This window comes from Lutjanus erythropterus, chromosome 6 (genome assembly GCF_056507025.1).
Source record: "Lutjanus erythropterus isolate fLutEry1 chromosome 6, fLutEry1.hap2, whole genome shotgun sequence".
Lineage (NCBI taxonomy): Eukaryota > Metazoa > Chordata > Actinopteri > Lutjaniformes > Lutjanidae > Lutjanus > Lutjanus erythropterus.
The window spans coordinates 33,434,775-33,457,489 of NC_139322.1; the positions used below are offsets into that span (position 1 = coordinate 33,434,775).

Genomic DNA, 22,715 nt, shown 5'->3' on the forward strand with positions numbered 1-22,715 from the left:
CCCAGTTATAAATATTTAAAATTTAAAAAAAAAATCTTTAATTAATTCCACTGGTAACTTGACGCAGTGCAGCACTGATGAATTACAGTGGAACATGTTTGCTAGCAGAAAGTAAAGCCAACACTGTGTCCAGACAAAGCTAGACTCGCCAGCACATTTTCCTCTCCAACTCTTTTGGTTTTCACTTTTGTACGCTGGCATTTTTAACTAAGTTGCATGACTCCCTGGAGAAGGAGAATGCTAAGTAAGGGAAAATAATAAAATCTTCTTTCCTCACATCCTTTTATTTTCAAGCTCTTACTTTCTCTATCTCTTTCATTTCAGACAGAATATTTTTCTTTCTGTCAGGCTGTACACATAATCCTTAATTTATTAAATATTTAATGTATGTTGGTGTACATTGGTGTGTAATATGATTTGCTTTGCATTTCTTCTACAGCACTGTATGCTGCTTGGAGGGAAAAAAAGCACAGATATTCCCCTGGAGGGCTACCTTCTCACCCCCATTCAGAGGATCTGCAAGTACCCTCTGCTGCTGAAGGTAAAACCACTGCACTAATGTCCTGGTCCTGTCATCACAGCCTGCTCAGACAATGTAAAAACTAAGGTAACATAATAGCAAACACCAGAATGGAATTGCATGTACTATATATATGTTGAACAGTGACTCATTTTACATTATTCGGCCAAATATTCTAGAGCAAAAACTTTATATCCGCTGGCATTTCAAGGCACCCAATCTTCCCCACCACTAGTATTTCTGACAGCGGACTTAGGACTCGTGTAGAAGAGGTGTTGTTACTAAAGGTCACAGACACCTTTATGCCCCTGGAAGACTGATGTGTTTTTCTGAATGTGTGTTTCCTCAAACTAGGAACTGTTGAAGCGGACGCCTAAGAAGCATGCCGACTATCCAGCAGTGGAAGAGGCTCTGCAGGCCATGAAGGCTGTCTGCTCCAACATCAATGAGACCAAGAGGCAGATGGAAAAACTGGAGGCTCTCGAGCAGCTGCAGTCCCACATTGAGGGCTGGGAGGTGAGAGCAGGCAGGAGAGAAAGTGTCAGGGGGAAGAGCAGAGGCAATAGTTCTAAAGAAGACATCCTTTTCTCAGAGCACGCTAAAAGTGCAGCACAGTTACACAAGATTTCTGCAGAAGGAAGAAATGAAAGTCCTGTAACATAACCATGACAAAACCTTCCAGACTTATTTTAGAAATACCCCGTCCACTGCAATCTCCATTTATCTTAAGAGTTGAGTGCCATTGCAGCCAAATCACATCTCTGTGCACAGGGGCCACAAACAGGGCTTGGGAGCCGAGTGAAGGGTCCAGTGCATTTTTCACGCCTCCCTCACCCACCACAACAGAGGCCTTGTCTTCGCAGGCACCAATGGGACAATCCACCCACACAGGGTGCCAAGGGGGATGCCAACGGGCATACTGCCCAATCAGAAGAGAGCTAGGAAGTAGAGCTCTAGTCTCACATGCACTGGGAGGGTTATACGAGGGGACATTTGAAGGGGGGAAAGGAAGAAAATTGAACGATGGAACCAGAGAGTGGGCCCCACGGGGACATCCTACTATCTGCTTGCCAAAACAGACCCCTTTTCTGCCTTTCCCTCAGAAAAATGTCACCACTTGACCCTGATAATTGTCTGCCACCATTACAAAAAAGCAAGGAATGGATATTTAATTTGGGTATACTGACAGATAAAGATCATACAGAATATTTTCTGGTCCCTCTTGTGTTTCTTTTTATTAAATGGCTTGTGCATTAGCCACAATGATGCCCCCATCCTTTATTTTATGTATCAAGTATAAGTCAAGTCCATAGCAAGGTAGTTCTGAAGGAGCTGAGCAGAAGTTTGAGAGAAACCATCAGTGATTTTGATAATCAGTCAGAATTGTGATTTTTCAAGCAAAACTATCAAAGGTTCTCCAGTTCCATCTTCTAAACTGTGAAGACAAATTTAAATTAAATAAGCCGAGGTATGCAGTTTATTTTTGGTGTCATTGGGGAAACGTTCTATAATAACCTTTAAGCATAATCTGATTCTAATGGTTTGAGAGAAACCTAGACTTCTGCTCCTCCTCTTGGCTTTGTTTTCAGGGTTTGGAAAATTTGGCAAATCACTGGTTGGTAAGATAGTTGAGTCTCATTCTCCAAAGCATTTCAGGACCTGGGTATGAAACTTAACAATTAACCATCGTAGAACCATTAATCTAAAGTGTTGTTAATTTTATACTTAATAATCACCTATCTCTCTCCAGAATCACTGACCACGCCTTTTATTGCGTCGTTGGAAATAATAATGAATAATGGAAATAATTCTAAGGTAAAACCCTAATGGTAGTAGCATCATTGCGAGTCACTCAAAATTGGTAATAGCTTAATACTGGACTGATAGTTGATTACCTAAATGGCTTGAGTGTGAATCATTGTTGAACTCAATTGATATTAGTCATTAACCAGAAATGAAGTTTCACTCAAAGTGCAACTTTTACTTCTGTTTGATGCATATCTGATTTATTCAGGGGAAAAACCTCAAACGAACTGTAATTTTTGCTATTCAAAATGGAAAATTTTTCAGTCTCTTCTTCTTCTGAGCAACTCAGTCAAAGCTCACCCTGCCCCTGCCCCGCCTCCTACTCACTTCGAGCTCTCAGCCTTGCAGCATTAGTCTCGCTCTTCTTGCCTCTCTGCAGCCACTCTCCAGGCTAATCACCTCCAGCCCTAATGGAAGAGGACGCCAGGAGTGCCGAATCAGGCCCAGACGCATTACCACTGCTCAGATACACTGCACACACGCGCACACACACATCGCACCACCACATATTCTTACACTTCCATGTTTACACATACATTATAAATGAAGGAAAGCACACACGTGCATGAAAACACACACTGCAAGAGATGTGTGCACATACACCCTTAAGTACAGGCATGCCCTCTGCATTCTCATACACTTCTACACACACTAATGCCCACCCCCCACCTCGGCTCAGTGCAGTTAACATGAGGTTGAATCGATCGTCTGAAATACGATCCCCTCCCCAGACTCTGTCGGAATGCACCTTTAAGAAAATCTCAGAGAATCATTTTTCTCTTTATGAACTCTGGAGCGATGAACATCAATCATAAATATATACTCATGGGAATCAATTATGGACGCTCGAGTGTGGGTGTGGCCGGCAGGGGGTTTCCACAGGTCTCTGGTGGACCCAGTGTCAGAAACATCAAAGACAACAATGAAGTCCAAATCTGATGTATACGTGTGTGCCTGTGGGGATGTGGCGGGGGGTGATCACGGGTGCTCTACAAGCCAAAGGGGGGAGGCTGTCCTGAGTCCACACATGGGTGTATTTAGTTCCAGATGATTTGGAGTGGAATGATGCGTTTAACAATTGAGTAATGAGATGTATTTTAACTCAGTTACTCTATATTATGTTTTAGTAGTCCTGTTTGGACAGCTTTGGCGGTGGGCAGCCGGTTTACCTACCCCTGCTCATGGACTAACTAGAAACTTATCCATGTTGAATTAAATCCCTCAGTATTTCCTTGGTTGTTTGAGTTTTGATTCTAGGAAATAGTTTCCTCAGTCATTCACAGCTCAGACAGGAACATGTGCTTGATTGCTCATGCATATATCTGTATCTATGAAATCAGTTTCTGTGCCTTAGTAGGAAATGTGTAGATCCTGAATTTCTAAAACTAATGAATAATGTTAGTAATTTGTCCTGAAGTTCAGTCACTTTCACTCCGTGAAAAGGTTAATGAAATACCATGCTGTGGTCAATCAACAAGGCATTTTTTTAAACAGTTCCAGACTGACATCAATAACCTCATTAACAAAGACTGAAAGGGTCATAAACCACTTTTCTAAATAGTCATTTTCTAAATTTCAGCATAAAATGAGAAATTAAGTACTCAGACACCTCTTGATCTTTGATGATTAGTATAATTCAGACTAGACCAGAGCAATAAAAACAGTAGCTATATGTACTGGCAACAGACCCTTCATCAGTAGCAATAAAAAATTATTTAAAAAATGTTCAATGTTTTCACATAAATGTATTATATGCAAACCACAATGAAAGCACATAATGAATGTCTTTATTAAAAAAGAGGTAATTAAAAATTATCAATAGAGACTGTAATGATAATTTTTAAGCTATTTCACCCAGCCTTAATTCAGACGGTTGTACACAGAAAATTTGGCAAAAACTGTATGTCGAACTGAGCGACATTGCATTTGTTTCAGCTCTCACAGTGTGTTGACTGTAGAAGACCAGAGTGTGTGGTTTTTTTGTCACTGGCCTTGGCACTGCTTCATACAGAAAGAAAGGTTCTCTTGGTCTCAAACAGGTTGTGGTGTATTTGATAGCTGACGAGAAACGGCTTTTAAGAAAGGCACATCCTGTGAAGGTGGTGGGCTGCAGAGTAATATAATACATCTTCTTGAATAAGTACAGTAAAGTGGACTTGGCTTTTTTTTTTTTTTTTTTTTTTTGCTTTTTCACAATTTTTTAAATTCCCTCTTGGCGTGACAGTGGTACAAAGCATTTCATCAGGTTTCTCTGTAGGGATCAGAAAAAGGTTTAAGCACTTCCACCTATTCTTTACTATGTCAACAGTCATGTATTCCCTTTCTCTATGCCTGTAGCTGTAGCTGTTTATGTGTATGGATGGAGGCATGTATTTCTGTGTATTTACATCCTAAGAAGGGAAAACAGAGGCTTTGTTTGTTCCCACAGGAAATCATATGTAGGCCAAGGTAACAGTTTAGCAGGGCTGCCCTGCCGCTCTAGTATTTATTGCCTCCAATTAACTTACACATCATGAATTTGCAAAAACCTTCAATTCAGTATTATCCTGCAGTAATGCTGGGAAGCTTGCCAGCTACTTTGTGTTGACAACACTCAGTGCAGTAGTGCTAAGTTTTGGTTCACTGATTGAGCCTGACTGTTCTGGCGGTGAACAGTGTGCAGTTTTGAATTGTAGAGATGGGTGGGGGACAGCTGTGTTTACTCCTTCCTATCATTGACGATGGAATGAAAACAAATTGTTCACAATGTCAAAATTGTATTTCATATTGTTTCACTGAGGTTGTGAACTCTTCAAGTTTTGACAAAGACAAGAATGTTTTCTTTGCAGCTACCCGATTTCGACTGAGAGTGCTATCAGAGTTTCCACACTCTGCTCAGATAAAGTAAACTATGGTTGCAGCAGATGAGCATGAAGACTCTGGAATTGACAAATGGCATCGTATATAATGGATCAAACTACATTCTTTAAGGGATAGTTTGGATTATTTGAAATGGGATGTATGAGGTACTGATTCATAGTCAGTGTATTACCTATAGTAGATGTAGGTTGACAGTTTGGAGAAGTACTGCTGTGGACAGGGTCAGCAACAAAATGTATTTTAGCCACCCAAAAAAGGCCCATTTAAAAATTAATATCTGTGTAAGGATACACTATTATTTAGAATATTTTTTCTGCTTTACCTTGCCGTCTGGCAGTCTTTTCTGAAGGTAAGCCTGATTTTATGAGGCAAATATCTCTCTCCAAAGGAACTAGACACCTTTGATACAAACAGTCATTTTACCTTGCAGAAAGCGGGAGTTGTTAGTCTAACCTCTGCCTCCATCAGTTAGTTTGTTCGTGTTATTGTGTTACTTAAGTATTTTAAAAGGTTTATTCAGATTAACCAAAGTCTCTCAATAACGCAAACAAAACAGTCAACCAAGGCAATGGTAGACAGCCAACTCCCATGTTGTGTGAGGCAAAATCACTGTTTTTGCCAGTGGAGTCTGGTTGTTTTGGAGAGAGCAATATGTGACTAATATAACAGCAGTTTCTCGTCAGAAAAGGTTTGTCTGACAGCACTTTTAAAGCAGTGAAAATATTCTAAATATATTGTACTCTTAAACTGATACTGATTTTTGTCGCTAAAATATGTTTTGCTACCCACCCTGTCCATATTAGTATATTACTTAGCTTCCTATGCTGGTACTGCTGGTGCTTGTCATGCCAACCGCCTTCTACTGTAGGTAATTCACTGACTATGGATAAGAACCTCACACAACCCCACTCCAAATAATCTGAACTATTTCTTTAAGTTGTGTAACTCTTAATGTTGATACAGTAATGATGTCAGTAGCTAATGTCCTTTTCAATTTTTGTTTTTTTTTCAGGGAACCAACCTGACAGATATTTGCACAGAGCTGCTGCTTCATGGGAATCTCCTAAAAATCTCAGCAGGCAACATCCAGGAACGTGTCTTCTTCTTGTTTGACAACCTTTTGGTTTACTGTAAGAGGAAGTCCAGGTGAGAAAAGCCATTTCTGGACAAATGCTTGTACAACAGCTACCGCAGCAGCATGTCAAAGCAGAACAAGAGGAACAAGAAAACATTCAAAAATCTTTTTATTAGCTGATTACTGGAAAGAAGCTAGACACGGAAAATTGTAGCAAAAGTCCACATTCCTGTTTGTGTAGACAGATTTTTAGTATGGAGGCAAAACAAAAACAGCTACACGTGTCTGCTGCTGCCATAGCTGCATCTGTATGAATGTGCATGTGTGTTACAGACACAAGTTCTTTTCTTGCCGTGGCACTGGCATCAACGGATGTTTTCCCTGCCGAGCGTAACCACAGTGTTGTCCCATTTCCTAGGGTTTCTGGAAAGAAGTCCACCAAGAGGACCAAGTCTATCAACGGGCCCCTCTATGTGTTCAGAGGCCGAATCAACACAGAGGTGATGGAGGTGGAAAATGTAGAAGATGGAACAGGTTTGTGTTTGCCTTTTTAGACTGTCTATATGTTCATTCATGCAGCTCTCCTGGAGCATTTGTGTAATTTCTGATGTGACAGCCACCTTACCTTAGCTCTTGATTTGTTCACTTTGATATCCCAGGTAAAGTAGACATGTAAATAACAGTATTAATTACTACTTTCAATTTTCCTCAGTGCTCATTTTTCATTTTACATCTTAGCTCATGAAACGGTGCCATTTAAAAACTAGTGGCTGGATGTGAATCAGGTACTTGTTGACAGTTTGGGTGGAGTATCATACTTGCACCTAGTTTCAAACAGGATGTAGCTCACAACCTCATGTACCACCTTTTGAAGTCAGCTATTCAGTGATGGGTTAACGTGTTGATACAAATCTGAAGCACAAAAGCAACTCTGAGCTAGGTGATGAAACTCATGCTCGGATTGAGATTTTGTGCTGCAGATAAATGACACATCTGTGGGCTCGTCCTGATACGCCCGTCCCTCTGCTCACGTTGCCGTTGTGGTTTGTTGCGAGGCACCGGATTGGGCTCGGTACGAGTTGTCTGCTGGTGTAGAAACACTTCGTCTTCCTCTCTCTCATATGTTTCCTCTTTTTTTTCCTCTTCTGTGCTGGCAGAATATTTTGCAAGCTCACATGACCTTTTTTCTGCATGTTGGCTGCCGGCTGTCACATTTAGGTTGCTGTAGGGGAAACCACAAAGAAAAACATGCCTTATTCGCAGAACAACGTCCCACACTGCGAATGCGTACATGTGTGATCTACCAGAAGACACATTATCTGATCACTAAGTGTAACAGATATGAAATGTGGGAGTGGTTGGGGTCATCTGCTGAAAACTCAAATGGAAATGTCTAATAACAGATAACCCAAATTTCATAAACTACACACAACATGCTACAACCTTAAATCCCACAGTTAAAGAGGTTGGCTAAAATAACAAATAACTGTTTGATTAATTTATTTCAAACTGAGGGGAAAGCTTTAGCAAAAATGAAGAATATCCTCACCTTCACTGACACTGTCTGATCTCAGCATATACTTATATAAGATTTTACCAGAATCCATCTTTTCCATCCCAGTGCTTAAAAAAGAGGCTCAACACAGTAGTGTGTGTCCCAACCCAGATCCATGCTCTCCCAAACCAGCAGGAGCTGCTCCCTGTGGGGGCCTGAAGTATCAGATCTATTTATATGACCTTTGAGTGTGAGACTAATGCACCCCATTACCAGTGGCCATTCATTATTCAGTGGCTGCTCACCTGCAGCTAAATGGATGATAAAATTAGAAAGGAGTACGAGGAGAGATTTTGTTGAGTCAGTGGAAAGATCTCGTACTGCTCTCATGGTGCATCATGTTTATCTTTAATTGGTTTGTAAATCACTGCTCGAGTAGTAAATCCCTTTCAGAGACAACCGTAGCGTTAACTTATACAACATCTTTGAAATGTGATCATACTCATTACTTCCTTTACTCACCACTGATGTTAGTGTTCACATGGTGTGTGCATCTGTGGTTTTTGTATCATTTTCTCAAAATGAAAAATGCCTAAAAGAGAACAAGAGGGGAAAGAAAAACATGTTTAACAAAAAACAGTGAACCAGAAAGATGATTTGCAGTAATGAATTTGATTTTAATTAGGTGATTTGTTTTAAGTAAATCCTTAAACCTTAAGGGCTATTCCAGTATGCTGTCAGCCTGATATATTAAAATAAGCTCATCTGGCTGTATACGTCTCTCCCATTTTAAAAATTAATTGCTTGATATTTTTTTTTTTGCCCTGCAGCGGACTATCACAGCAACAACTACACTGTGACTAATGGCTGGAAGATCCACAACACTGCAAAAAACAAGTGGTTTGTCTGCATGGCCAAAAATGCAGAGGACAAGCAGAAGTGGCTGGACGCCATCTTGAGAGAACGGGAGCAGAGAGAGAGTGAGTAACACTTTTTTAAGGGTCACTTTTATGGCATTATTGGTTTATTGGACTGACAGCGCAAAACCAGAAATTATCCTTTTTTATGCTGGTGTTCCTTCACAGAAAACCAACCATGTTTTACAAGGGAACTCACGGGTGTGAATAATTATTGATTTATTTAATACTTCATCGAGATCATTACATGAAATACACAAGTATAGTGTTAAGTAGATACAAAAAGTTTTGAAATAGGTCAGGTAGATTGCCTCAGCTGGCATCCACCAAAGGAGTTACAGTGACTGAAACATAATCATTGGGGCAACTGTGCCTGTCAAAGTAAGCCCACTAAAAGTGCTTTTTTTTCCACTGAAGGGCTCAGATTGATATTCTAAGTGTCAACATTATGGAAGGGATACATACATACATAGAGCTTTTTAGTTTAAGAGTAGGTTCATTTTTGTTTAACCAGAAACAGCCATTATACCACTCTCTTCAAAAGCCACCAGACTACACTGACAAAAACATTCATTTTACCTCGCTGAACACAGGAGTTGTTGGCCCCCCACTGCCTCAGTCGTTTAGTTTGTTTGTGAAATACCCTTTAATTCAACTTTGTGGTGCTGTTGAATTGCAATATGTTATAAATGGGGCTAAAATAATGGAAACACCTCTCAGTATAATACCATACAGTTAAACAGCACCACAAACTGTATCCAGTGAGGATTTATCACTGGACTGGTGTATTAGACAATGTTAGATTTAGCTAGCTGTACCTAATAAACTGGCAACTAAGTGTACTGCCCCTCTCTACCCTCTGCCTTCTTGCCACTTCCTTTGCTTTCTCGATCTGCAGAATCCGCGTTCTTTATCTTGTCTCAATCTTCTGTGCTACACACTCATTGCAGTGTTGAGCTGCATTCCTAGAAATAACTTATGAATCAAATAGCGTGGCCACTGCTGTGATGTGTCTCTGACCTTGTTTTCCCACTTTTGTTTTCCTGATTTGCAGATATAGTCATGCGGTTGTGAGGCTTTTTCTGCTAGTTCATCCATCGCATGTTGCCCTACATGTTGGTGTCACCTTAGATTCACTTACTATCAAAGCTCCCACAGCTGGCACACAGTAATGACTATGGATGTGCTTATGACCTGGATGCAGTGTTTGTGTCCGATGGGTATGTTCCACCTTGAACAAGCTGCCTGGCTTTGCTTTGTAAATAGAGGCTTAGGTGACATGACGTGTACGGTTGGCCTTGTTGGCCTGTGCACCAAATGGAGGCTGCCGCACCAATGTTTTCACATTCAAAAAAGCAATACAACACAGATATTTCACTAAATTAAAGTCTTTGATGGAAAGTTACTGACAAATCAAGCGTCCCATTCACAAACAACATATGTGCTAAAAAAAAGAGTCTTGATCAAATGCTTAAAATAGAAGCACATTCAGTTGTCAAAGAAAGTGGAGCTAATTTACGTCATGCACTTCTTTAATAAATCAGGATTTGTTTCTGCTGTAATAAAAGTGTGTGTGTCTTGCACAGACTTAAAGGCTGACTTGTATCTGTTTCAGCAGTTTTGTAAACATATGACAAATTAGCTGTGAAATAAGCTTTGGATTAATGTGCTTAAATTCAAAAGTGTATTTAGTCTCACCCAAAAAACTACAAAGAGATACATTTTAATCATTGATGGTAAAAAAAAGAAAAAAAAACCTACACAGCACCGCCTCCACTGATTTGAGATTGTTAATGTAAACTGATATTCTTGCCCCTTCATCATGCGACTTCCCTCTTTTCCTTTAAAATGTGTTCCCACCTGTTCAGCTCTGGCCATCTGTCTTTGTTATGTTGTGTGCATTAGACAGTGTTAAAGGCTTTCACCTGATTTTGGGCAGTACACAACAGGCCACCTGATAGCATTGATGGCTGGAAATCAAAACTGGATCCCTAAAGCTATTTGAACAGGATTTTGCTAAAAATGACACATGTACAGGGATTTGAACTACAGAGAGTACAACTATCAACATGAACATTTGCTTTTTTGTTAATTAGTCTGTGTAGCTTTACATTAAACAAGCATCCACAGCAGAGTTTGACATCACCAGCATCTGATCCTGTGATGAAAGGGTTTCAGAGTACAAATAAGTGCGGAGGAGTGTGCTGCAGCTTGTGGTGTTACGTTTCAACCCGGCGGAAATCGACCTGAGGCTAACAGATGCCAGATCCGTCACAGTGCCCAATTTCCCCACACTCTCCCTTTCTATTACCCACTGTGCAGTGTGCTCTGCTCTCAGTGTGCGTACTCTTTCTCTCAGCCTCTTTATTACAGTCTAGACAGCTACATGATAAAGTTTTACTGCAATAAATCCTGATTTTTTTCCCACCTCTCCTCCTTCATGCATTATTGCTTTTCCTGCCACGCCTTGTTTAATGTGACCTTTTCCATGTATCACTGTGGCCCTTCCATGTGTTGTTCCCAAACTCCCTCAAAAGACTGTGATTGTTCAGTGATTGTCAGCTGGAGGTTTCTGTCTTATCACCATTTTCATGGAAGTTTGGGGAAAATGTGTGGGCAGGATAATGCAGTAGGGTATTAGCTTGTGCCAATAAGCATGGCGAGACGAGGAGCACCACAAGACAAACTCTGACAGCTGGACCAGAAGCTGAGGGGGGCCTCCGCTGTGGACCAGCCCCCGTCTGTTGTTCAATGACACTCATTGTTTAAATCTACTCCAGCTGCTGTCAAATGTAATATAACCCCACCTCCATCACACGCTGCCACTGCAGAACCCCAAAGACTCAATGGGAAAATGGGATTCAAGAGCTGGCTGTGAAACTTTAGACATTGTTTGTCTCATCCCTTTTACTCCCTTTTAGTGGTCGGACTTATATCCCAACACTTGTCACTTAGCTTTCTACTTTCAGGTGCTGCAAGTTGCATAATCCAGTATAAATTATATTTGTTTTCATCTGTGTATTGCGTAAGTTTTACCGAACAGCAGAGGTGGGACCAAGGCATTGTTTTACAAGTCATAAATAAGTCTCAAGTCTTTGCACACAAGTCCCAAGTCAAGACAGACAAGTCTTAAGTCAGGTCCAAAGTTCTAAACTTTGAGTTTCAAGTCCTGAAGAAGTCATGCACTTGGAAGTTCTTCTCCTTCTGTAATTTCCGACCTGCATGTTTTGCATACTTAGTTTTTTGTTGACCACCGCAAACACAGTTATCTTTGATGGTATTTTATCCAACTAGAGCTCAGTAACATAAAGTTAGGTCTTTATGAATACTGCAGCTTGATTGGAGGCTGTGACCCTAAACAAAGTGGATCTGGAGAATAAGTGACTACTTGCTGGTCAAGAAGGGAAATCAACTGATTCATGGTGCACTTTTGAAATAACAGACGGGAAAGTATCAAGTATTTTGTGGTCAGAAGGTTCAAGTTCAAGTCAAGTCATGAGTGACTGATGTTAAGGTCCAAGTCAGGTTGTAAGTCTTTTTTGATTTTGTCAAGTTGAGTCTGAAGTCATCAAATTTGCGACACAACTCTTTGTCATATCTCTTCATCCACACCTCTGCTGGACAGCATAGTGATTCACATTTTAAAGCTATTACAAGGAGTGTTTAACTGGTTGTGAAATTGTCTCAGTTTATTATGTTGCCTCGTTATGACCTTCATAAGTTCACAAAACCATCTGCAAGAAGATAAGCTATTTCTGTATAGTTCTTAAAAAACCTGCCACCGGTTTGGATTCTCCTTGAAATGGGATAAAGCCACCTGTGTTTACGTTTTCCCAGGCAAAGTTACAGTGAGTCATATAATAGCCAGTTAAAATGAAGCAGGAAGAGATCTTTATTAAGATCATTTTATTTTTGATGTTATATTTTGTGCTTATTACAGTGGAAACACTAATGCTTTTGTCCACAGTTGCCTCTAAAATCAACATGATATGAATGTTCATTTTTGTGCCTTTAAGGACTGTGGCACTCCATGCCGGCTGCAAAGAACTATTGACAACTGATGTAAGGCCCTCAGTTGCCGCACATTGCCTTCTGTTCACATTTGTAGATGAAGTCAGTGCAAAGGCTACAGTCAAATGCCAGCTGACTGCCAGCATGCACGAATGTGTTGCGGCTGCATGTGAGGAAATAACAAGTCAGCAGTTTGTACTTGTAGTCCAAAGAACATCAGAGGAAGAAAAACAAAGTCAGCTTTCAAGCCAAAAAGGAGAAGTGGCACTAAATTCACTGAGCAGCCAGTCAGCAAAGGCTTACTGACACAATGGTAAACGACAGCCAATTGTCAGCTTGTGTGTCAGGGCCCTGAGAGAAAGCAAGGTGGCTCACATATGATGAAGATCCCATGTCAGATCTTTTTCCAGGTGTCACAAATATATTCAAAGTTCTTTGGCAAGAGTACTGTGATACTTAAATCAGAACACTTTATTGTCAGTTTCAGCAGATTGGTGTATCTCTCAGTAGAGTTAAGCAGCTTAGGGAGGCGCGGTGTAGCAGAGTTGACTTACCCCGAGTCAGAAAGCTTCACAGTTTGGTTCAGAAGTTCATCAAACCCACAATGAGGTTAAGCAGCTCAAACAGTGCACTCACTGAAGAGGTTTTATTGGGGCAGCAGGCCTTACAATGGACCCTCACATGTTTGGCTGTACAATAGAGAAATAATAGTTAACAAACCAACACAGAAACAAGATCAAGATCACACTGCCCTCCTGAACTTTACGCACTCTAAAAGCGGCTTGTCTAGGCGAGATTAACATCTGGGTTTGTTTCAGAAGGTTGTGGCAGACCCGGGCCGCCATGCTCTCTCTGCTCCTGGCTTCATTCCATCTGCACAATACCAGAACACAACCAGGCCGACCAGGCAAAGACCTGTTTGTCTCCTCTAACAGCACCATGACAGCCTCTGCCTTTTGGCTTTGATGCATGTAGATAGCTCTGGAAAGAAAGCTGGAGTTTGTGCTCTATAATGATTCTGTTTGTCTTGGCACTATGACACAGTCACTGTGTCGGAGTGAGATTTTGTTTGTTAATTTATTTCCACTTTCACATCCCCTGTCGTCAACTCGCTCACTAAAATGTTCTCACTGTTTTCACATTCTGATGGTGGCGATGTTGACAAATCCACTTGGATCTGACTTGTTTTTTTCTTTTGTTGGTAGGTCTCAAACTCGGAATGGAGCGGGATGCCTATGTGATGATCGCAGAGAAGGGGGAGAAACTCTACCACATGATGATGACCAAAAGTCGGCACCTGATTAAGGATAGGCGCAGGAAGCTCAGCATTGTGCCCAAGTGCTTCATGGGAAAGTGAGTTCCTTTGCGTCCTCAGTGCCTGGTTTCTTCAGTTTCCAGGAATGTGACTGCAATGCTTTGCTGTTCACAAGGGGATCTTTACAAATTGCTGTTACGTAAGATCAGTAGGTTTTCAAAAGAGCTGGGATCCAGTCTCTCAGAGTCCTGGCAACATGCCTAAACTATTTTATCCCTACATGCTCTTGTCTGTAATGAGCCCCCCCCCCCCCCCCCCCCCAACCCCCCACCAAAGTCTCCTCTCACGGGTCACAGAAAGGCCCAAGTCGCTCCCCACACACTCATATCATCAAGCACACACTCACACACCCAGACTTTCATTAGTAAAGGACCTTTAACTGACGCTCCTCAGCAAGCCATTCCCCTTTGTGTCGCCTTGATGTTTCAGTGCAATGAATAGACAATGAGAGACTCGCTCAAGTTTCTCTCAGATGCTCTACTTACACACCAACATTTGTGACATCCTGAGCATCAATTAAATTCTTTCCAGCACCATCTTGGGGTGACAAATAATAAAAAGAAACAAAATGATGGTGACTGATGACTGGTCTTGTAAAGAGAAACGAGGGAGCAGTCATTGATGTCTGCAACACTACCAGCATGGCCTCTTAGTATATTGCAAATCATTAAATGCATCCTCCATCTGAAATAGTTTTCTGGAGGTACATGTAGTGGAAGATAGCACTACATTCAGCTAATGCCAAGAAGGGAGTTTAATGAGTTGCTCAGAAACATAATGGTGTTTCTGGGAGACATGCTCCGTCTTCATGGCGTCATATGAAGTCCTTGTCTTGGTGTTTTCCTCTCTCTGTCCGATAAACCTCACTACATGTAGGCAGTCTGGATCATGAGACCTCCCAGGAATTTCAGTCCTGCATATTGTGTTTGTCAACACTCAGCATTCCTCTTCCCTGCCTGAGCAGACTGCATTAAAGGGATAATTTGGATTATTTGAAGTGGGATTGTATGTTGTGGGGTTGTACACGCCCTCAATTTGGAGAAGCAGAGAGGAGTACCAGCACAGATGCTCAGACATGTACTGCTGTGAACAGGGTCAGCATCAAAATTAGTTTTAGCCACTTGCAAAAAGGCCTACCTAAAAAAAATGTCATTATTGTTGTATAAGTTTTGGTGAAACTTAACATTTTTTAACAAACCAAAGTCACACAATAACACAAGCGAACAGGTTGAGACAGTGGTAGACCAGCAACTCGTGTCATGTGACTTTAAAGTATTGATTTTGCCAGTTGGGTCTGGCTGTCTGACACCAGGGTAAAGCAGTGAAAATATTCTTAATACAGTATAGTGCAAACTGGTAGTGTTTGATTTTTTCAGGTGGGCCTTTTTTAAGTTGCTAAAATACCTTTTATTGCTGAACCTGTCCATGCCAGTACATAGCTTTGCTTCCATACATTCTACTCCTCTCTGCTGCTCCAAACTGGGGGCGTGTTGACCGCCACCTACTGTAGGTAACATACTGCCTAGAGAGCACCTCATACCTTATACAGCGCCACCTCAGATAATCCAAGCTTTTCTTTTATGAATAGTGTGTTATTAGTTTCTTTGCAGCGTAGTCATGTTTTATCTTGCCCCTATTTTACATGCAGGACAGAGTTTAAAAGTCAGTGCCAGAACAGAAGCTGTCATAGCAGCTTTTTTAAACTCCATTGTCTACCAACATGGATGTTTCTTTTCTCTGACAAACCTTTATCAGTTACTCCTTCTTTCCTTTGTCTCATCTACATGGTATAAGTCTAGTTTGTGTGCCTCTTTCTCTCACTCTGGTCTCAATTTCTACCGTCTCCCACTTTGCTCGCTTTATCACTCGGCCATTTCCTGCCGATGTGTGCAACCTGCATTAGCTCTGCATTTGTCTTTCTGATGAAATTAGTGGCAGCCATAGTTTGAGTGTTTATTGCATTAAACAGAGATGCTGACTGCCGGTTTGATAGCACGCTGTTGTCTTGATAGCATAATTCCATCATCTGTCTGCTATCTACTTTGGAAGATGGTCAGTGTTCAAATGCTTTATATTTTCTTACTTCTACTTTTTTGGTAGTGCTTTCCTAGCATCATTTGTGGAGAGTAGTGATATATCCTAATTTTTTTCTTTTTGTTTTGAGAGTAGAGCCAAAACTAGGAAGAGATGGAATTAAGTCTCAACTGTTCACTCTGAGACAAATCTTCCAGCTCCATTTCTGGGTTAGCTTCTGTTCCATCGTTTGGTTGTCAGTTTATTTCCTTACCCTTTGAGGAAAAATACATTAGCTGCGTCCCAGTTCCATACTGCACTTTCATTCTAAGAAGGTTTTGAGCATGTAGTGTTTTCACAGTGTAAACATGGCAAAACTAAGCACAATATGAAAAGTCTGTGTAATAATGTGTTGTTGATGCACCCTATTGTCCCACAATGCAATTCACAAAGCAAACAGAGCTGGAACAAATTAAAATAAATAGCAAATGGTGGTGAGACGGCTCCAGGAAGATCTTAGAAAACAAAAACATGAAGTGTTTGGGAAAAACATTTTGTTTTCTCCTTGTGAAATTTAATTTGCAGTGACAGTCCTAAGTTGCAGTTTGATTGATGATGGATACAGTGGCACCCGTATTGTGTAATTTTGGTATAAACTCGGTATGAAACTTGGTATAAAAACAGTAAAACTATGTTGATTTCTTGTATACTCATTGCAAAACAGTATCTGGTATATATTATACACAGTTAGTAAGTAGTATGGATCTGGGCCACAGTGGTTGTCTATCCAAGCCTAGATGAATAGGGACTCACTTCAGAATGTGGTAAAATTTCTTTTGATCTCTGTTGCTCAGTAAAGTGACAAAATGAACTATTCTTTTGCATATAAAAACAACCCCGCTAAAGCCACTGAACTTCACATACAGTTGCACAGTTTTCAGTTACAGAAATATGCAGAAGCTCAACCAATCGCCATCAGATATTCCCACAAATCTCCTTCTTGCACACACAAACACACACCCTACTCCTGCTCATCGTATTAATTTCCATAACAGATCTGTGTCCAAAATTAACCTGACTCTTACATAACATTCACACACACACTGCATTCACTTCAGTCCCCAGTCAGTGTCAATTAACAGCCACCAGTCTTAACATGAACATGCAGGAAGACAGTGAAAACACACATACACACACACACACACACACACACACACACACACACACACACACACACACACACACACACACACACACACAAGCACATAGAAGTTTAGTTATGTTATTTTTTCGAACATTACATAGACTTGCATTTATTTCCTGGAGATGAACCCTACACATACCAACAAATTGCCTAACCCTTACCATAAATGTAACCAAACTCTAACCTTAACCACACTGCATTTTTGTGAAATGGGGAAATGGCGTCTGTCCCCAGTTGCACCAGCCATCCCCAACTAACTGTTCTTGAGTCTGAAATTTGGCAGAAAATATAAAATATAGCTCACACACACATACAGCGCTTACAGGTTATAGCATGTACCTGGCAGGTCATAAGAAAAACTTTTAAAAAAATTAGTATGATAAAATATTCCTTTTGAGTTTCCGGCAGACAAAGAGGACTAGTGGCAGATGGCTCAAGGTGTCCGTGGTTCTGCATGATCATACACACAGAAATTATATGCTTGTGGGTTATACACACACACACACACACTTGCAAGCACAAACTTTGTATGGTTGACATTTACGCTTGCTAAGTGATCGCGCATACACTCATACATCCGTTGTATGACTGCCTGAAAGAAAATCCACACAAGCTTTGGAATGATTCCCAAGCTGGAGTGTTCAATGTCAGAATTTGTGAACACAGCCGCACAAGCTCTCTCTAATTCACTGTTCATTATTATCTGGGGAAGTGATTTCACTCAGTAGCATGAAAGACGAAGAAGGCCAAAATGTAATTTTCTCCTTCAAACATTAGTTCAGCACACACTGGGCGTGACAAGAAGGGAGCAGAGCTGAAGTGCTTACATTTAGATGCTTAATGCATGTTCAGTATCAAAGCCTCAGGGATATTTGTAGCAGAAGAGAAGAGGATAAACTCTTCTTTGAATTTATACTGTAGATGCCCTGTCTCTGACTGTGGTTTAAGTAGTTCATTAAAACCACTGTAACCATTTTAAATGTCATACTGACAGGCTGAATAGCTCAAAGAGCTGAAGAGCCTTGTACAGTGTCAACATGTTGCATTGCACAAGGCTCTCAATGGTGAACATCAGGGGCAGCTCAGCTTTAGAATGGATTTCACTGGTTGTGGCTCATGGGCCGACTTAAAGTGATAGACTCTGCTTGCAAGAGACATACATCTGCTTGTAAACACTGTGTGCATTGCATGTACCACTAACATATAGGGCTGGACCATGTATCAATATTATATTGATACTGTGATATGGCATAAGTGTTAAAATCTTCATTATAGTTAAGTCATATTCTATAAAAATCATTATATGTTTGCACTATTTTAGAATTTATGCTATGTTGTTTAACAGAAAATTAGAAAATCGAGATATATATCATCTTGGCATAGCCTTAAAATATCAAGATATTATTTTTAATCCATATCACCCAGCCCTACTAGGATACAGAACAATCACACAGACAATTACTACTTCTGTTCAAAGTGGAAACAGGCAAAAACACCATATTCTAAACTAACTAGCTCCTGCTAAAATGTTAAACTTGTCATATTTAACAGTCACAGCCATAGCCAGTCATGTGTTGCAGTCCTTGTCATTTACAAACAAAGGATTGGATTCAAAATCACTTAATCACAGTCAAATTTTTCAGCCCCCCATTGTGCACAAGTCATCAAGTCTGTACATCCACTTAGTTTCTGTTGGTGCCAGAGGCAAACTGGAGCATGCAGAGTCATTATCACCTTGGCTAGTTGCAAAAGCAGTAACATGATCTTCCAATTATTTTCAAAATTAATTGATTAATCCTTTTGTCTATAAAAAATTGTGTAAAATGTTCAAAGTTATGTCTTAAAATTGCTTCTTTTGTCCAAGCAAGAGTCCAAAACCCAAAGGCTTTTCATTTACTATCATAAATGACAAAAAAGCAGCACATTTTTACATTCAAGGAGCTGGAACCAGCAATTGTTAAACAGTTCTGCATGAAAAATGACTGAAACAATTAATTGATTATCAAAATAGTTTTTAACTAATGCATCTCTACACGTGCATAAACACTTTGACAACAAATAGTGGATCCATAATAAGCTGTGCACTTTCCCAACTAAAATACCAAGATGCAGTTTTCAGCTGAAGACTGTACTGTAGGGAAATCCCCTGCTCAAGTGGATATGCCAAAGCATTTCTCATAAATGTAGGTGTTGCAGATGAGATTATGTGCCACCACTATGACTAATACAACAAAACATTTCTCAAAATTTCTTCACATTTATTTTTTAACTTTTTTAAATTTGATGTTGATCTTGATGATTCCCCTGAACCAGGCAAGTGTTGCATGTTTTGTGTGTGTAGTGTGAGGTTCAGTATTTAGCGTGAGAGGCTTCACGCATGACTGTGAAAGAAAATAGGACAACTTTCAGAAATACCAGCTTAATCAGAAAGAAAAAAACATAGTGGCATGGTGGCACCCACACCGTGTGTCTGCCAAGGTGATTTCTGTGAAATGTTCATGCAAAAACAGCACAGCAAGGAGCCCCATGTCAAAGATGGTAACAATTTTAAGAGCAAACCATGAACATATTACTGCTTTAAGAAAGCAGGTCTCATTCTGCGTTGTTGTCTTTTGTTTTCCAGTGAGTTTGTGTCGTGGCTGATAGAGAGTGGAGAGATCAGTAAGCCTGATGAAGGGGTGAACCTGGGACAAGCTTTGCTGGAAAATGGCATCATTCACCATGGTGAGACAAAACAAAAATCCTCTCTCTTCTTTCCTTATTCTCTGCTTGTTAAACCTCCTTCATCTACTGTTCCTACATACTTTTCACCCACATTCTGATGCTCTTTGCAGTCCCCTCATCATTTTTTTTTATTCTGTTTAACTTTGTTAACTTGTTTTTTTGGCTTGTTTTACTGTCTGCCTGATTCAGATTTTCCTTTTTATAATTGCTTTACTCATTCATGTTGTAAATTTATCCCCCACTTACCACTGGATCAGATGTTTTAGCGTAGCAAATGCCATGATCCAAAGTCATTGCTTCGTAAAAAAGATTCTGGAAATGTGCCTCACATTATTTCCCCTTCCCTGATTTTTGTCTTGAGTGTGACATTCACAGGTCCACTAACCTGAATTATGCATTGAGAAGTGACAGACACGCGCACACACACACACAAACAGCTATAAATAATGCATGAATGCAGTTGTCCAGAGTGTTGCCGAAGGGGTTCTTGTACAAAGTACATACGAACCGCTGTCACGATTTATACATGCCACCCTGTCAGGGAAATTTGCTGAAACCCAATGTTCATACTTCTTAATACCTGTGGAAAATCCCCTGAGATCCTCCCTCACAGTAGCCTACGACCGCAGAGAGATACAATGATGACATGCAGGGCTCTGTGGGATAGCAATGAGGCTTTGTGGGCACACCGAAGAGGCTCAGGGCCCTGCAGGCAAAGTGTAGGTGTCACCAGTTAGTCAGTGAAAAGAAATCAGACCAAAAGAGGTTATATGACAGAGTGGCAAATTGAAGCTGTCCATGCATCCCTCCTAAGTCATACATTTCTTTCGTGAGGAGACACATAAAAAGAGACAGTCAACCACATACATTTTATTGTACATCTTATGAACTTTCCCATTGGCTTTACATGTTTAAGACACTAAAACTCACCAGTTCATACTTGAATGTTTGCAATTTTGACATCTCCTTTGGTCCCATAATAATTCAGCTATCATTTCATGTACTTTAAATTCCACATTTGACACTTTACAATGCATGATTGTGTGCTGCCTGTTTTATGAGGGTATTTTAAGTCTAGACTGAGAAAACCAGCAGCTTGTTTGGGCTCATGCCAACTTGTTGTGGTGGAACCAAACTGCCTCCGTTTGGCAGATTTCACTGTTAGACATCTGCTTATGTGTGTATTAGTCATTTTTCTGTTTTGGATTGATTATAAATAAGAACTTGTTTTGGAGTTGTTTATTAATGTGACTTGGGGGATTTTATGGGAATTGGCAGCTGTCTGCTATGTTAAATATTTGACTCTCATGGCTTACTCAACACAGACATGAATTTACAACTGCAGTGTTTCCCCCAAACTTTTGCTTCTTGCTTCTCGACTCTTATCTGTACTTATCCCAATACCTTCAGGAAATCAAGTGCGTAAAATCAGCAGAATACATTAAAAACCTAATGCTCAGCTATTCTACAAACATTATGAAACTGGCATGTTTGAAAAGGCCCAGACAAATTAGTGGTAGCCCAAGCTTCACCGTATCCGGCAAAGTTTCTTCAGAGGTTGACTCAACACAGATATGCTTTGATACAACAAATAGAATAAATAATACATAGATGGAATCAGTTAATGCATCTACCTGTATATTTAGAAACGCAGACTTACTGAAATGACAGTTGAGACAGTTAACTGAGAGTTAAGAGTGGAGGATGAAGGCCATATGGGAAGCTAGAAGTCCCATGAGCCCCAAATCTCCCAGTATTCAAGTTGTCCAGCTGAGGTGACATCTTCTTCTTCTGGTGATATTTCAGTGTCAGACAAACACCAGTTCAAGAACGAGCAGGTGTTGTACCGATTCCGCTACGACGATGGCACCTACAAGGCCCGCAGTGAAATGGAGGACATCATGTCAAAGGTAACAGTTAGTGCCTCTGGATATCCTTAGTTTTAAAATTGCATGTACACCTCCCATACTGAGTGAAATATAATTTTAATGACCAAGGGTCACGTTTATAATGCATTTATAAGTCTCTGGGAAACTCTTTATAAATACTGCTCAGTCTTGTGTTATAGTATCATGCATTTGCTTATAACCTCATACAGTTCTGTCAGTTAAAGCTCACAGTAATGCTATACTGAATAATTGATGTTTATAAGCCATTATTCAGTTTCAGAAACTTAGAATTTATAATCTGTTATGATGCATTAGAGCAGTTCTCTATTTGTGTTTATAACTGACTAAAGTTATGGTAGGTATATCGTGCTGTGTAACCCTTTACTCTGAATCTTCTTTCAAAGACTGTCGTCACTTTGGCATGGAGTTATAAACACATTATGAATGCTGAACTTATAATATAAGATGTTTACTTACAATACTTTATAATCATTCTAAGTTGTCATGCATGATTATAAACATTTCTCAAGAGTTTTAGAAGGCCTTGGAAGTGCATTGTAATGTATTATGAATGTACTTCTAATGCATTATAGACATGACCTTCATAGAAAGTGTTACCCTTTTAAGTAACTGTATCATGTTTTTAAAGTGTCTTAAAATTTACATTATTGAATAAGCCTCATGTGAGTGGTGTCTAACAGTTTATGCAAATGTTGAAATATAATCTCTGGAGGCATTAATCTCTTCCCATAGAAAACTCAGTCAGAAACTAAATCTCCAAAAAAAACAGCACATAAAGGTTGGTTATGTTCGCCTCTCATTCAGAGCCTATGGTTTTGAAATTTTGAAATCTTAAAACTGTAGCCTTGGGGTAGCTCTTTCTTTTC

The 22,715-nt window shown here is 40.2% G+C and overlaps 1 protein-coding gene across 1 annotated transcript in view; it reads left to right on the plus strand.

Annotated features, from left to right (window-relative positions):
* Positions 1 to 22,715, plus strand: part of prex1 (phosphatidylinositol-3,4,5-trisphosphate-dependent Rac exchange factor 1) — a 99,717-nt gene that overhangs the window by 33,958 nt on the left and 43,044 nt on the right. The window contains exons 5-12 of the mRNA XM_084721742.1: positions 440 to 541; positions 875 to 1,036; positions 6,198 to 6,331; positions 6,679 to 6,794; positions 8,586 to 8,735; positions 13,889 to 14,036; positions 19,839 to 19,939; positions 21,746 to 21,849. Coding sequence (XP_084577868.1) covers positions 440 to 541; positions 875 to 1,036; positions 6,198 to 6,331; positions 6,679 to 6,794; positions 8,586 to 8,735; positions 13,889 to 14,036; positions 19,839 to 19,939; positions 21,746 to 21,849 — 1,017 coding nt within the window. The remainder of the gene's footprint in view (positions 1 to 439; positions 542 to 874; positions 1,037 to 6,197; positions 6,332 to 6,678; positions 6,795 to 8,585; positions 8,736 to 13,888; positions 14,037 to 19,838; positions 19,940 to 21,745; positions 21,850 to 22,715) is intronic.